This window comes from Saccoglossus kowalevskii, chromosome 16 (genome assembly GCF_978046115.1).
Source record: "Saccoglossus kowalevskii chromosome 16, keSacKowa6.1, whole genome shotgun sequence".
In the NCBI taxonomy this organism is placed as follows: domain Eukaryota; kingdom Metazoa; phylum Hemichordata; class Enteropneusta; family Harrimaniidae; genus Saccoglossus; species Saccoglossus kowalevskii.
This window is the reverse complement of record NC_140656.1, coordinates 32,245,386-32,259,772: the sequence shown is the minus strand read 5'-3', so window position 1 is coordinate 32,259,772 and position 14,387 is coordinate 32,245,386. Positions and strand designations below refer to the sequence as shown.

The 14,387-nt window shown below is 36.4% G+C and overlaps 1 protein-coding gene across 1 annotated transcript in view; it reads left to right on the top strand.

Annotated features, from left to right (window-relative positions):
- LOC144346426 (uncharacterized) overlaps positions 1–14,387 on the top strand; it is a 106,423-nt gene that overhangs the window by 48,586 nt on the left and 43,450 nt on the right. Inside the window, 6 exon segments of the mRNA XM_085490995.1 lie at positions 839–962; positions 1,184–1,355; positions 1,588–1,682; positions 2,778–2,948; positions 11,608–11,788; positions 12,721–12,887. Coding sequence (XP_085347121.1) covers positions 839–962; positions 1,184–1,355; positions 1,588–1,682; positions 2,778–2,948; positions 11,608–11,788; positions 12,721–12,887 — 910 coding nt within the window.

Genomic DNA, 14,387 nt, shown 5'->3' with positions numbered 1-14,387 from the left:
ATGTGTACCACGCCACATGAAGTGAGTATCTCTGTGTTGAACATTATCATTTTATGTGTACTACATGAAGTGAGTATCTCTGTGTTGAACATCATCATATTATGTGTACTACATGAATTTAGTATATCGGTCTTGAACATCATCATTTTATGTGGACCACACCACATGAAGTGAGTATCTCTGTGTTGAACATCATCATTTTATGTGTACTACATGAAGTGAGTATCTCTGTGTTGAACATCATCATATTATGTGTACTACATGAATTTAGTATATCGGTCTTGAACATCATCATTTTATGTGTACTACATGAAGTGAGTATCTCTGTGATGAACATCATCATTTTATGTGTACTACATGAAGTGAGTATCTCTGTGATGAACATCATCATTTTATGTGTACTACATGAAGTGAGTATCTCTGTGTTGAACATCATCATTTTATGTGTACTACATGAAGTGAGTATCTCTGTGATGAACATCATCATTTTATGTGTACTACATGAAGTGAGTATCTCTGTGATGAACATCATCATTTTATGTGTACTACATGAAGTGAGTATCTCTGTGTTGAACATCATCATTTTATGTGTACTACATGAAGTGAGTATATCTGTGATGAACATCATTTTGTTATAAATGGACAGTTTTATATGGTGGTAAAATGGTTAAATTTGTTGCAGAGATGGTAACTCTTAATAATATTACTGTCAATCAGTGTAAACAGCAATCAAAATGAATAAAAAAATTACACATTACAGACTGAGTGGAATAAACGTGTTTTTAAGAAGAAGCAGTCCAAGGTGTTTGATATAACTGTGTTCTGTTTTCGGTTACAGAGTGGCATGTTTTATAACTTTGAACGTCTTGGTATTGGCCATGCTGTAGAATTCCTTCACAATGACCTATCACTCAGACACAATGGCTTGTATGTGTTCAATCTTCATCTTAATAACACGTTAGGTGAGTATTGGTCACACTGTAAAGTTCATCTTTGATAACCAAGCACACATACTCGATGCCTTGTATATGTTTAACCTACCTCAATCGCAGCAAACTATTTGTGAGTATTTGCCATCCTGTAAAATGTATCACTCGCACATAAAGAGTGGTATATCCATTTTAAATCCCGAATCAAACATTGATGTCAAAATGTATGTGTTCCTATCATCGTAATTCCACAGGTTATAGTAATGTTATTAGTTCTGAGGGAATACTGGTAGATTTTACAACACCGGAACCAGGACCGATCAGTAATGCCATCTATGATGAAGTCAACCATGAGACCTGTACAGAATATGTACCAGATGAGTGGGAAAACAGATGTATACAAGAAACGCCATTACCAAATCATAGGTAACCTTTTGACTACTAATTGCTATTCACAATGTTAATTTGATTGGCCAAAACCAGGTGGTTACAAAATGTAAACCAATAGCATATAACTAGTAGCAGCAAGGGCGTGATTTAGAATATAGACTATGCAGTAGTTTTTCACTTCACAATTGTTATTTACTAACAGGCAATTATTGTACATATACGTAATACATCAAACATGGCATCTGCGATGTCTTTGGTTTTTTAACAGGTCTATTATTGATGGTCCAGGCTCAATGTGTGTATTTAACGGTCAGGAACCTTTGATTGATACTTTCTATACAAGAGCCAATAAATACGTTTCAGGTATTTATATATTATATTGTCTCATGCATAAATTATGATATTTGGAAAATAATCTTGTTTGGTAAATTAACACAAAAAATGAATCATCTGTATTTCACAGACGCAGACCTGAACTCATAAGAACACAATCCATTTGCATATTGATTATTACCATGTTAGCTAAATTTTCAGATCTCAGACTGCTAATAAAACAAACTAGCAACCCCTAACACCAGTGTTGTTCATCAGAAGTATTATGCATGGGTTATCTAAAAAACCAGGAACCGAAACGTGAAATTAAAAATATTTCATCATACGGGTTGTTTAATATAAGTGATATTTCATTAATAGGGACTTAGTTTATATATTATTAATTTTATTATAATCTCAATTTGTAGTTATTTTAATAATGTGGATGAAATAATAGGCAGAAAGCACATGTTTACAATGCATGTTTCCACTTGAGGGCGCACTTGTGATGTTCTTGTTGCTTCCAAATATTTTTAATTTCACGTTCCGGTTCCGGGTTTTTTGGACAACCTTATGCATGCCATGCTTATTGTCTTGCGTTTTATAGTTTAAAACTTAGCTGAAGGTGGTCAAATATACCCATACTTGTCTACTTTACGTATGTACTTTTAAATTAGTAAATTGCCACAAGTCAACAGTCTCAGTATTTTGAACTTCATAATGATGGTATCAACCAAGAGTTATTTCGCTTTATGCTATCAATTCTTGTACTCTGCATTTATGAATATATAATTAGCTATATTAATATATTTATTGTGATTTTGGTATTGTTAGTCATTTTAAAACTTTTTGTATTGAAGAAGAATTAGTGTTTTTTTCATTCTGAATTATTGCAAATAATTTTGGGATTTTAACAAGTGGCCTGAGCAGTCTCAGACATTTCAATTGAAACTTAGGTGGACTTCTTAGGTCCTAGGTTCAGCCATATTCTACAATAAGTGCCATAGTCGGATCATTGTGATTCTGGTAAAGTATCCTTTGTTTTGATCACAAATGAGATTATCTCTGTCAATATTGTAAAGTATATCTATGTCCATGTTGTTTAAAGTATAAAAACTATTTTTTTTTTATAAAATTGACACACAGCTAACTGGGATGGATTCTATGATCTGGAGACCCATATATTTGGATACACATGGACTGTGGGGACAGATCACTGTTTAGATGATATCCATCCACATAAAAATCCCCATAGTCATTTATTTGATGAAAGTGAATGGACACATACTGGTATAGCTCATCCACTTGAATTAGATGGTAAGTAACTCATGTCTACACATGGACTGTAGGGACAGATCACTGTTTACTGGCATAGCTCATCCACTTGAATTAGATGGTAAGTAACTCATGTCTACACATGGACTGTAGGGACAGATCACTGTTTACTGGTATAGCTCATTCACTTGAATTAGATGGTAAGTAACTCATGTCTACACATGGACTGTAGGGACAGATCACTGTTTACTGGCATAGCTCATCCACTTGAATTAGATGGTAAGTAACTCATGTCTACACATGGACTGTAGGGACAGATCACTGTTTACTGGTATAGCTCATTCACTTGAATTAGATGGTAAGTAACTCATGTTTACACATGGACTGTGGGGACAGATCACTGTTTACTGGTATAGCTCATCCACTTGAATTAGATGGTAAGTAACTCATGTTTACACATGGACTGTAGGGACAGATCACTGTTTACTGGCATAGCTCATCCACTTGAATTAGATGGTAAGTAACTCATGTCTACACATGGACTGTAGGGACAGATCACTGTTTACTGGTATAGCTCATTCACTTGAATTAGATGGTAAGTAACTCATGTTTACACATGGACTGTAGGGACAGATCACTGTTTACTGGTATAGCTCATCCACTTCAATTAGATGGTAAGTAACTCATGTCTACACATGGACTGTAGGGACAGATCACTGTTTACTGGTATAGCTCATTCACTTGAATTAGATGGTAAGTAACTCATGTTTACACATGGACTGTAGGGACAGATCACTGTTTACTGGTATAGCTCATTCACTTGAATTAGATGGTAAGTAACTCATGTTTACACATGGACTGTAGGGACAGATCACTGTTTACTGGTATAGCTCATTCACTTGAATTAGATGGTAAGTAACTCATGTTTACACATGGACTGTAGGGACAGATCACTGTTTACTGGTATAGCTCATCCACTTGAATTAGATGGTAAGTAACTCATGTCTACACATGGACTGTAGGGACAGATCACTGTTTACTGGTATAGCTCATTCACTTGAATTAGATGGTAAGTAACTCATGTTTACACATGGACTGTAGGGACAGATCACTGTTTACTGGTATAGCTCATTCACTTGAATTAGATGGTAAGTAACTCATGTTTACACATGGACTGTAGGGACAGATCACTGTTTACTGGTATAGCTCATTCACTTGAATTAGATGGTAAGTAACTCATGTTTACACATGGACTGTAGGGACAGATCACTGTTTACTGGTATAGCTCATTCACTTGAATTAGATGGTAAGTAACTCATGTTTACACATGGACTGTAGGGACAGATCACTGTTTACTGGTATAGCTCATCCACTTGAATTAGATGGTAAGTAACTCATGTCTACACATGGACTGTGGGGACAGATCACTGTTTAGATGACATCCATCCACATAAAGATCTCCATAGTTATGTATTTGATGAAAGTGAATGTACTCATACTGGTATAGCTCATCCACTTGAATTAGATGGTAAGTAACTCATGTTTACACATGGACTGTAGGGACAGTTCACTGTTTACTGGTATAGCTCATCCATTTGAATTAGATGGTAAGTAACTCATGTTTACACATGGACTGTAGGGACAGATCACTGTTTACTGGTATAGCTCATCCACTTGAATTAGATGGTAAGTAACTCATGTTTACACATGGACTGTGGGGACAGATCACTGTTTAGATGACATCCATCCACACAAAGATCCCCATAGTCATGCATTTGATGAAAGTGAATGGACACATACTGGTATTGCTCATCCACTTGAATTAGATGGTAAGTAACTCATGTTTACACATGGACTGTGGGGACAGATCACTGTTTACTGGTATAGCTCATCCATTTGAATTAGATGGTAAGTAACTCATGTTTACACATGGACTGTGGGGACAGATCACTCTTTAGATGACGTCCATCCACATAAAGATCCCCATAGTTATGTATTTGATGAAAGTGAATGGACTCATACTGGTATAGCTCATCCACTTGAATTAGATGGTAAGTAACTCATGTTTACACATGGACTGTAGGGACAGATCACTGTTTACTGGTATAGCTCATTCACTTGAATTAGATGGTAAGTAACTCATGTTTACACATGGACTGTAGGGACACATCACTGTTTACTGGTATAGCTCATTCACTTGAAGTAGATGGTAAGTAACTCATGTTTACACATGGACTGTAGGGACAGATCACTGTTTACTGGTATAGCTCATCCACTTGAATTAGATGGTAAGTAACTCATGTCTACACATGGACTGTAGGGACAGATCACTGTTTACTGGTATAGCTCATTCACTTGAATTAGATGGTAAGTAACTCATGTTTACACATGGACTGTGGGGACAGATCACTGTTTAGATGACATCCATCCACATAAAGATCTCCATAGTTATGTATTTGATGAAAGTGAATGGACTCATACTGGTATAGCTCATCCACTTGAATTAGATGGTAAGTAACTCATGGTTACACATGGACTGTAGGGACAGTTCAACGTTTACTGGTATAGCTCATCCATTTGAATTAGATGGTAAGTAACTCATGTTTACACATGGACTGTAGGGACAGATCACTGTTTACTGGTATAGCTCATCCACTTGAATTAGATGGTAAGTAACTCATGTTTACACATGGACTGTGGGGACAGATCACTGTTTAGATGACATCCATCCACACAAAGATCCCCATAGTCATGCATTTGATGAAAGTGAATGGACACATACTGGTATTGCTCATCCACTTGAATTAGATGGTAAGTAACTCATGTTTACAAATGGACTGTTGGGACAGATCACTGTTTACTGGTATAGCTCATCCATTTGAATTAGATGGTAAGTAACTCATGTTTACACAAGGACTGTGGGGACAGATCACTGTTTACTGGTATAGCTCATCCATTTGAATTAGATGGTAAGTAACTCATGTTTACACATGGACTGTGGGGACAGATCACTGTTTAGATGACGTCCATCCACATAAAGATCCCCATAGTTATGTATTTGATGAAAGTGAATGGACTCATACTGGTATAGCTCATCCACTTGAATTAGATGGTAAGTAACTCATGTTTACACATGGACTGTAGGGACAGATCACTGTTTACTGGTATAGCTCATCCATTTGAATTAGATGGTAAGTAACTCATGTTTACACATGGACTGTAGGGACAGATCACTGTTTACTGGTATAGCTCATCCACTTGAATTAGATGGTAAGTAACTCATGTTTACACATGGACTGTAGGGACAGATCACTGTTTAGATAACATCCATCCACACAAAGATCCCCATAGTCATGCATTTGATGAAAGTGAATGGACACATACTGGTATAGCTCATCCACTTGAATTAGATGGTAAGTAACTCATGTTTACACATGGACTGTGGGGACAGATCACTGTTTAGATGACATCCATCCACACAAAGATCCCCATAGTCATGCATTTGATGAAAGTGAATGGACACATACTGGTATAGCTCATCCACTTGAATTAGATGGTAAGTAACTCATGTTTACACATGGACTGTAGGGACAGATCACTGTTTACTGGTATAGCTCATCCATTTGAAATAGATGGTAAGTAACTCATGTTTACACATGGATTGTAGGGACAGATCACTGTTTACTGGTATAGCTCATCCACTTGAATTAGATGGTAAGTAACTCATGTTTACACATGGACTGTGGGGACAGATCACTGTTTAGATGATATCCATCCACACAGAGATCCCCATAGTCATTTATTTGATGAAAGTGAATGGACACATACTGGTATAGCTCATCCACTTGAATTAGATGGTAAGTAACTCATGTTTACACATGGACTGTAGGGACAGATCACTGTTTACTGGTATAGCTCATTCACTTGAATTAGATGGTAAGTAAGTCATGTTTACACATGGACTGTGGGGACAGATCACTTTTTAGATGACATCCATCCACATAAAGATCTCCATAGTTATGTATTTGATGAAAGTGAATGGACTCATACTGGTATAGCTCATCCACTTGAATTAGATGGTAAGTAACTCATGTTTACACATGGACTGTAGGAACAGATCACTGTTTACTGGTATAGCTCATCCATTTGAATTAGATGGTAAGTAACTCATGTTTACACATGGACTGTAGGGACAGATCACTGTTTACTGGTATAGCTCATCCACTTGAATTAGATGGTAAGTAACTCATGTTTACACATGGACTGTAGGGACAGATCACTGTTTACTGGTATAGCTCATTCACTTGAATTAGATGGTAAGTAACTCATGTTTACACATGGACTGTGGGGACAGATCACTGTTTAGATGACATCCATCCACATAAAGATCTCCATAGTTATGTATTTGATGAAAGTGAATGGACTCATACTGGTATAGCTCATCCACTTGAATTAGATGGTAAGTAACTCATGTCTACACATGGACTGTAGGAACAGATCACTGTTTACTGGTATAGCTCATTCACTTGAATTAGATGGTACGTAACTCATGTTTACACATGGACTGTGGGGACAGATCACTGTTTAGATGACGTCCATCCACATAAAGATCCCCATAGTTATGTATTTGATGAAAGTGAATGGACTCATATTGGTATAGCTCATCCACTTGAATTAGATGGTAAGTAACTCATGTTTACACATGGACTGTAGGGACAGATCACTGTTTACTGGTATAGCTCATCCATTTGAATTAGATGGTAAGTAACTCATGTTTACACATGGACTGTAGGGACAGATCACTGTTTACTGGTATAGCTCATCCACTTGAATTAGATGGTAAGTAACTCATGTTTACACATGGACTGTAGGGACAGATCACTGTTTAGATAACATCCATCCACACAAAGATCCCCATAGTCATGCATTTGATGAAAGTGAATGGACACATACTGGTATAGCTCATCCACTTGAATTAGATGGTAAGTAACTCATGTTTACACATGGACTGTGGGGACAGATCACTGTTTAGATGACATCCATCCACACAAAGATCCCCATAGTCATGCATTTGATGAAAGTGAATGGACACATACTGGTATAGCTCATCCACTTGAATTAGATGGTAAGTAAGTCATGTTTACACATGGACTGTAGGGACAGATCACTGTTTACTGGTATAGCTCATCCATTTGAATTAGATGGTAAGTAACTCATGTTTACACATGGACTGTAGGGACAGATCACTGTTTACTGGTATAGCTCATCCACTTGAATTAGATGGTAAGTAACTCATGTTTACACATGGACTGTGGGGACAGATCACTGTTTAGATGATATCCATCCACATAAAGATCCCCATAGTCATTTATTTGATGAAAGTGAATGGACACATACTGGTATAGCTCATCCACTTGAATTAGATGGTAAGTAACTCATGTTTACACATGGACTGTAGGGACAGATCACTGTTTACTGGTATAGCTCATTCACTTGAATTAGATGGTAAGTAACTCATGTTTACACATGGACTGTGGGGACAGATCACTGTTTAGATGACATCCATCCACATAAAGATCTCCATAGTTATGTATTTGATGAAAGTGAATGGACTCATACTGGTATAGCTCATCCACTTGAATTAGATGGTAAGTAACTCATGTTTACACATGGACTGTAGGAACAGATCACTGTTTACTGGTATAGCTCATCCATTTGAATTAGATGGTAAGTAACTCATGTTTACACATGGACTGTAGGGACAGATCACTGTTTACTGGTATAGCTCATCCACTTGAATTAGATGGTAAGTAACTCATGTTTACACATGGACTGTAGGGACAGATCACTGTTTACTGGTATAGCTCATTCACTTGAATTAGATGGTAAGTAACTCATGTTTACACATGGACTGTGGGGACAGATCACTGTTTAGATGACATCCATCCACATAAAGATCTCCATAGTTATGTATTTGATGAAAGTGAATGGACTCATACTGGTATAGCTCATCCACTTGAATTAGATGGTAAGTAACTCATGTTTACACATGGACTGTAGGAACCGATCACTGTTTACTGGTATAGCTCATTCACTTGAATTATATGGTAAGTAACTCATGTTTACACATGGACTGTGGGGACAGATCACTGTTTAGATGACATCCATCCACATAAAGATCTCCATAGTTATGTATTTGATGAAAGTGAATGGACTCATACTGGTATAGCTCATCCACTTGAATTAGATGGTAAGTAACTCATGTTTACACATGGACTGTAGGAACAGATCACTGTTTACTGGTATAGCTCATCCATTTGAATTAGATGGTAAGTAACTCATGTTTACACATGGACTGTAGGGACAGATCACTGTTTACTGGTATAGCTCATCCACTTGAATTAGATGGTAAGTAACTCATGTTTACACATGGACTGTAGGAACAGATCACTGTTTAGATGACATCCATCCACACAAAGATCCCCATAGTCATATATTTGATGAAAGTGAATGGACACATACTGGTATAGCTCATCCACTTGAATTAGATGGTAAGTAACTCATGTTTACACATGGACTGTGGGGACAGATCACTGTTTAGATGACATCCATCCACAGAAAGATCCCCCTAGTCATGCATTTGATGAAAGTGAATGGACACATACTGGTATAGCTCATCCACTTGAATTAGATTTTAAGTAACTCATGTTTACACATGGACTGTGGGGACAGATCACTGTTTACTGGTATAGCTCATCCATTTGAATTAGATGGTAAGTAACTCATGTTTACACATGGACTGTGGGGACAGATCACTGTTTACTGGTATAGCTCATCCATTTGAATTAGATGGTAAGTAACTCATGTTTACACATGGACTGTGGGGACAGATCACTGTTTAGATGACATCCATCCACATAAAGATCCCCATAGTTATGTATTTGATGAAAGTGAATGGACTCATACTGGTATAGCTCATCCACTTGAATTAGCTGGTAAGTAACTCATGTTTACACATGGACTGTGTAAAGTGGATGGTATACAGATCACTGTTTACTGGTATAGCTCATCCATTTGAATTAGATGGTAAGTAACTCATGTTTACACATGGACTGTAGGGACAGATCACTGTTTACTGGTATAGCTCATCCACTTGGATTAGATGGTAAGTAACTCATGTTTACACATGGACTGTGGGGACAGATCACTGTTTAGATGACATCCATCCACACAAAGATCCCCATAGTCATGCATTTGATGAAAGTGAATGGACACATACTGGTATAGCTCATCCACTTGAATTAGATGGTAAGTAACTCATGTTTACACATGGACTGTGGGGACAGATCACTGTTTACTGGTATAGCTCATCCATTTGAATTAGATGGTAAGTAACTCATGTTTACACATGGACTGTAGGGACAGATCACTGTTTACTGGTATAGCTCATCCACTTGAATTAGATGGTAAGTAACTCATGTTTACACATGGACTGTGGGGACAGATCACTGTTTAGATGACATCCATCCACATAAAGATCCCCATAGTTATGTATTTGATGAAAGTGAATGGACTCATACTGGTATAGCTCATCCACTTGAATTAGATGGTAAGTAACTCATGTTTACACATGGACTGTAGGAACAGATCACTGTTTACTGGTATAGCTCATCCATTTGAATTAGATGGTAAGTAACTCATGTTTACACATGGACTGTAGGGACAGATCACTGTTTACTGGTATAGCTCATCCACTTGAATTAGATGGTAAGTAACTCATGTTTACACATGGACTGTAGGGACAGATCACTGTTTAGATGACATTCATCCACACAAAGATCCCCATAGTCATGTATTTGATGAAAGTGAATGGACACATACTGGTATAGCTTATCCACTTGAATTAGATGGTAAGTAACTCATGTTTACACATGGACTGTGGGGACAGATCACTGTTTAGATGACATCCATCCACACAAAGATCCCCATAGTCATGCATTTGATGAAAGTGAATGGACACATACTGGTATAGCTCATCCACTTGAATTAGATGGTAAGTAACTCATGTTTACACATGGACTGTGGGGAAAGATCACTGTTTAGATGATATCCATCCACACAAAGATCCCCATAGTCATGTATTTGATGAAAGTGAATGGACACATACTGGTATAGCTCATCCACTTGAATTAAGATGGTAAGTAACTCATGTTTACACATGGACTGGAGGGACAGATGATATTTATCTTCTTGAATTAGATGGTGAGTTACCATAGGCAAAAATCATATCCATACAAATATCACCATAGTCGCGCATAATATGCAATATATGTTTATATTCGTGAACATAACAAAAAATGTTATTAAAGTAATATGACGTGTTTGCAAGGATTGTGTAACGTTTGCGCTTTGCGTGCATAATGTATCCTACAATCTCCCGGTCCAACTTCTCACAGTACAGAGGTGAACAAAATGGCCTTGTAGATATTGAAACACAGAATATGCCAGACGTAGTTAATGTCATTGTACATGTAATGGCTTTTTTGATATCAACCTGTAAAATACGTCACATGGCTTTGTAGATACTGACATACAGAATATGTTAGATGTACAATGAGGTGATACAGGATAAAAGTTTGTTATACTGTTTGCTATCCCCGTTGTAAATTCCTAGACATAATGTGTTGTTTGTTCATCGTAGATGGTAAGTACCATGTGACAGTAAGGGCGCTGAACAAAGTGGAATTTGGTGGACCATTGGCGACCACTGTTTGCCATTCAACACCATATACTATTGATAATACACCACCTGTAGTATATCATGTCCGGCTCATTGAATATGATGAGATGTCATGCCATATATTTGCAGAGTATAATGTCAGGTATGTATTAATAATATACCTCAATATTGTTAATTATTATCGACATGGTTTTGTATATGATAACATGACATAAATTGGCAGAATAAGTTGCAGGTATTTATATTAAAGCATTAAACAACAGCGTTTTACAGAGTAGCGCGACATATACGAATACTGTTATGATTGTCGGTGTACTTTTATGCAATACAAACATCAGAGATACAAAATCAAACTGCACAACAGATTTGACACCATTTTAATAGACTTATTTACAGAGCTGCTCATATAGGTAATTGTTCGTCGTCATCAGTCCGACCACTGTTCATCGTCTTTCGTTTCGTCAACAATTACTATCATCTTCTTTCTGAAAACTTCTAGTTCGATTGCTTTGACACTTAGTATACAGGTACATTGGCTGAGCCTCATTCATTTCGTCTCAATTTGCAAATAATTGTATTGTATTTGCTTCGATACTTTGTATACTTCTTTGGTGTACTTCTATCAGATTTGTTTAATTAGTGACGATATCGTTAGTTCTCTATTTTAGCAAATATTTTTGCCCTCTTCTACTTCTTTTGTAAATTACTAGTTCAATTGCTTTGATACTTGGTATCTAGGTACAGTGCGTGAGTCTTCATGAAATGAGAACAATTGTGATATTGTTAAAATCTCATCATACGGAACATTATACTCATGTATCATTCACATGAAAAATGATGTCTCCATAATGATTGATATGTGGTATTATAATGTTATATAGGCTCAAATGTGATATTCTTAATTGTAACAAGGACATATGTGCATATAATTGTATTTAAGGCAAAAAAATGACTGCTGGACTGTTTTTGACGCAACGCAAAACAAAAAAACCTGATGCATTATGTATGTATATAATATTAAATATAAAGTTTTTAATACATACACTGACTTCTTTTTTGTACTCTCGATTGTAGTGATGTAAATTCTGGGATTCGTGAGATTGACTTTGGTCTTGGTAGAAGTAATCGTGATGTATACCTACTACGATGGCAGAGACACGATAATATTACACACATTGCATTCGATTATTGTATTGAAGATGGCATACCAACATGGATTAAAATCAGAGCTATTAATCATGGTGAGTTGCCATTGTATCGTATAGTTGGATCATAGTGTAAAAGAATGCGACCTAATAATACATCTTTTGGTGTTGTACTTAGCACTAAATATTTGTTGGGCAAAGATGAATAAATGAAACAATTCCCAGAGCATCTGTTCTATAGCATCTTTCCTTAAACAACAAATTCGCTAAACATGATATTTTTACCTGGGGTTTCTGAAGAACATTGAAAAGAAAAAAATCGTTTAATTATCTGTTTATTAATCGCCAATTACGGCATATGAGGATACATCAGCTTGTGCAGGTTTATGTGAGATCTGAGCTCTAGAATTATGTCTTTACTTTTTATATATTTTGAACTTCATAAAACAGCTATTATACTTGTTATTATTTATGTAGGGCCTCCAATGTCAAGTTATAAAAAGCGTTGAAAAAGTAGATTTTTGCAGAATAGTTTCAAATTTGGTAAACAAGTACCTTGGGAGGTTCTTTCTCAGATATACTTTTGAGTATTTTTTGATCAAAACCGGTATTCAGCTCCACTGTCATTGTAGCTGGCAGGGTGCAACTGTTCATTTTGGGAATCTCTCTTCGTCGGCTGTTGTCTGTCATCATCATCTGTCGACAGTTTTGTTTTCGACTTCTTCTCAAAAACTATCAGCTCAATTGCTTTGCCAGTTGGTATATTTGTTTATTTCTTGGCCATATCCTCAATTCTCTATTTTTGGAGGAAATTGTTGGCATTTTTAGCAAAAAATGTTTTTTTCTACTTCTTCTTGAAAACTACTATCTTAATTGGTTTGATGCTTGGTACGTAAGTATCATTTGTGAACCCTTGTCAAATTTTTTCGTTTTCGTGATATCTTAAGTCCTTTATTTTTAGCGAATAGATTTGTCATTTTTGGCTCCCATGTGCGAAGCACAAAAAGGGAGTCTTTGCAGTTAGTGTGTCTGTCTGTGTGTCTGTCTGTGTGTGTGTGTCTGTTCCATCGATATCTCAAGAACCAATGTTCGGATTTCAATGAAACTTGGTATATAGCTTATCTGGGGCAATGCGCAGATTTGATTAGTTTTTGGTTGATATCCATGCATATTAATGAGCTCATCTGCATAATAATGTGTGAATTTTAAGCTATTTCAGTTATATCTCAATAAGCATTAAAACGATTTTTATGTAACTTGGGAAGAATGTTACTAAAGATTGGCTGCTGCAATTCATTGTTGTATTTTACATTTTAATTAAAATTTAGCATTTTTTATGTATTTTTTTCATATTTTTTTTCAAGTTTTTTATGCCCAATTGCATGAATACAACTAATAGGAATTGGTGAGTGGACTAATTTGCATAATGATGCGCATGCGTATTCTATTTTTTATGATCAGCAATTTATGATGGTGTCAGCCATTTTGTTATTTCCAGTGTGTTGTACAAAACGAAGCAAGCGCTCGGGAGATGAAATGTATGTATCAGTTTACATTATGAAAAGGTCTAAGAAATTACATGTTTGATTTTTTATT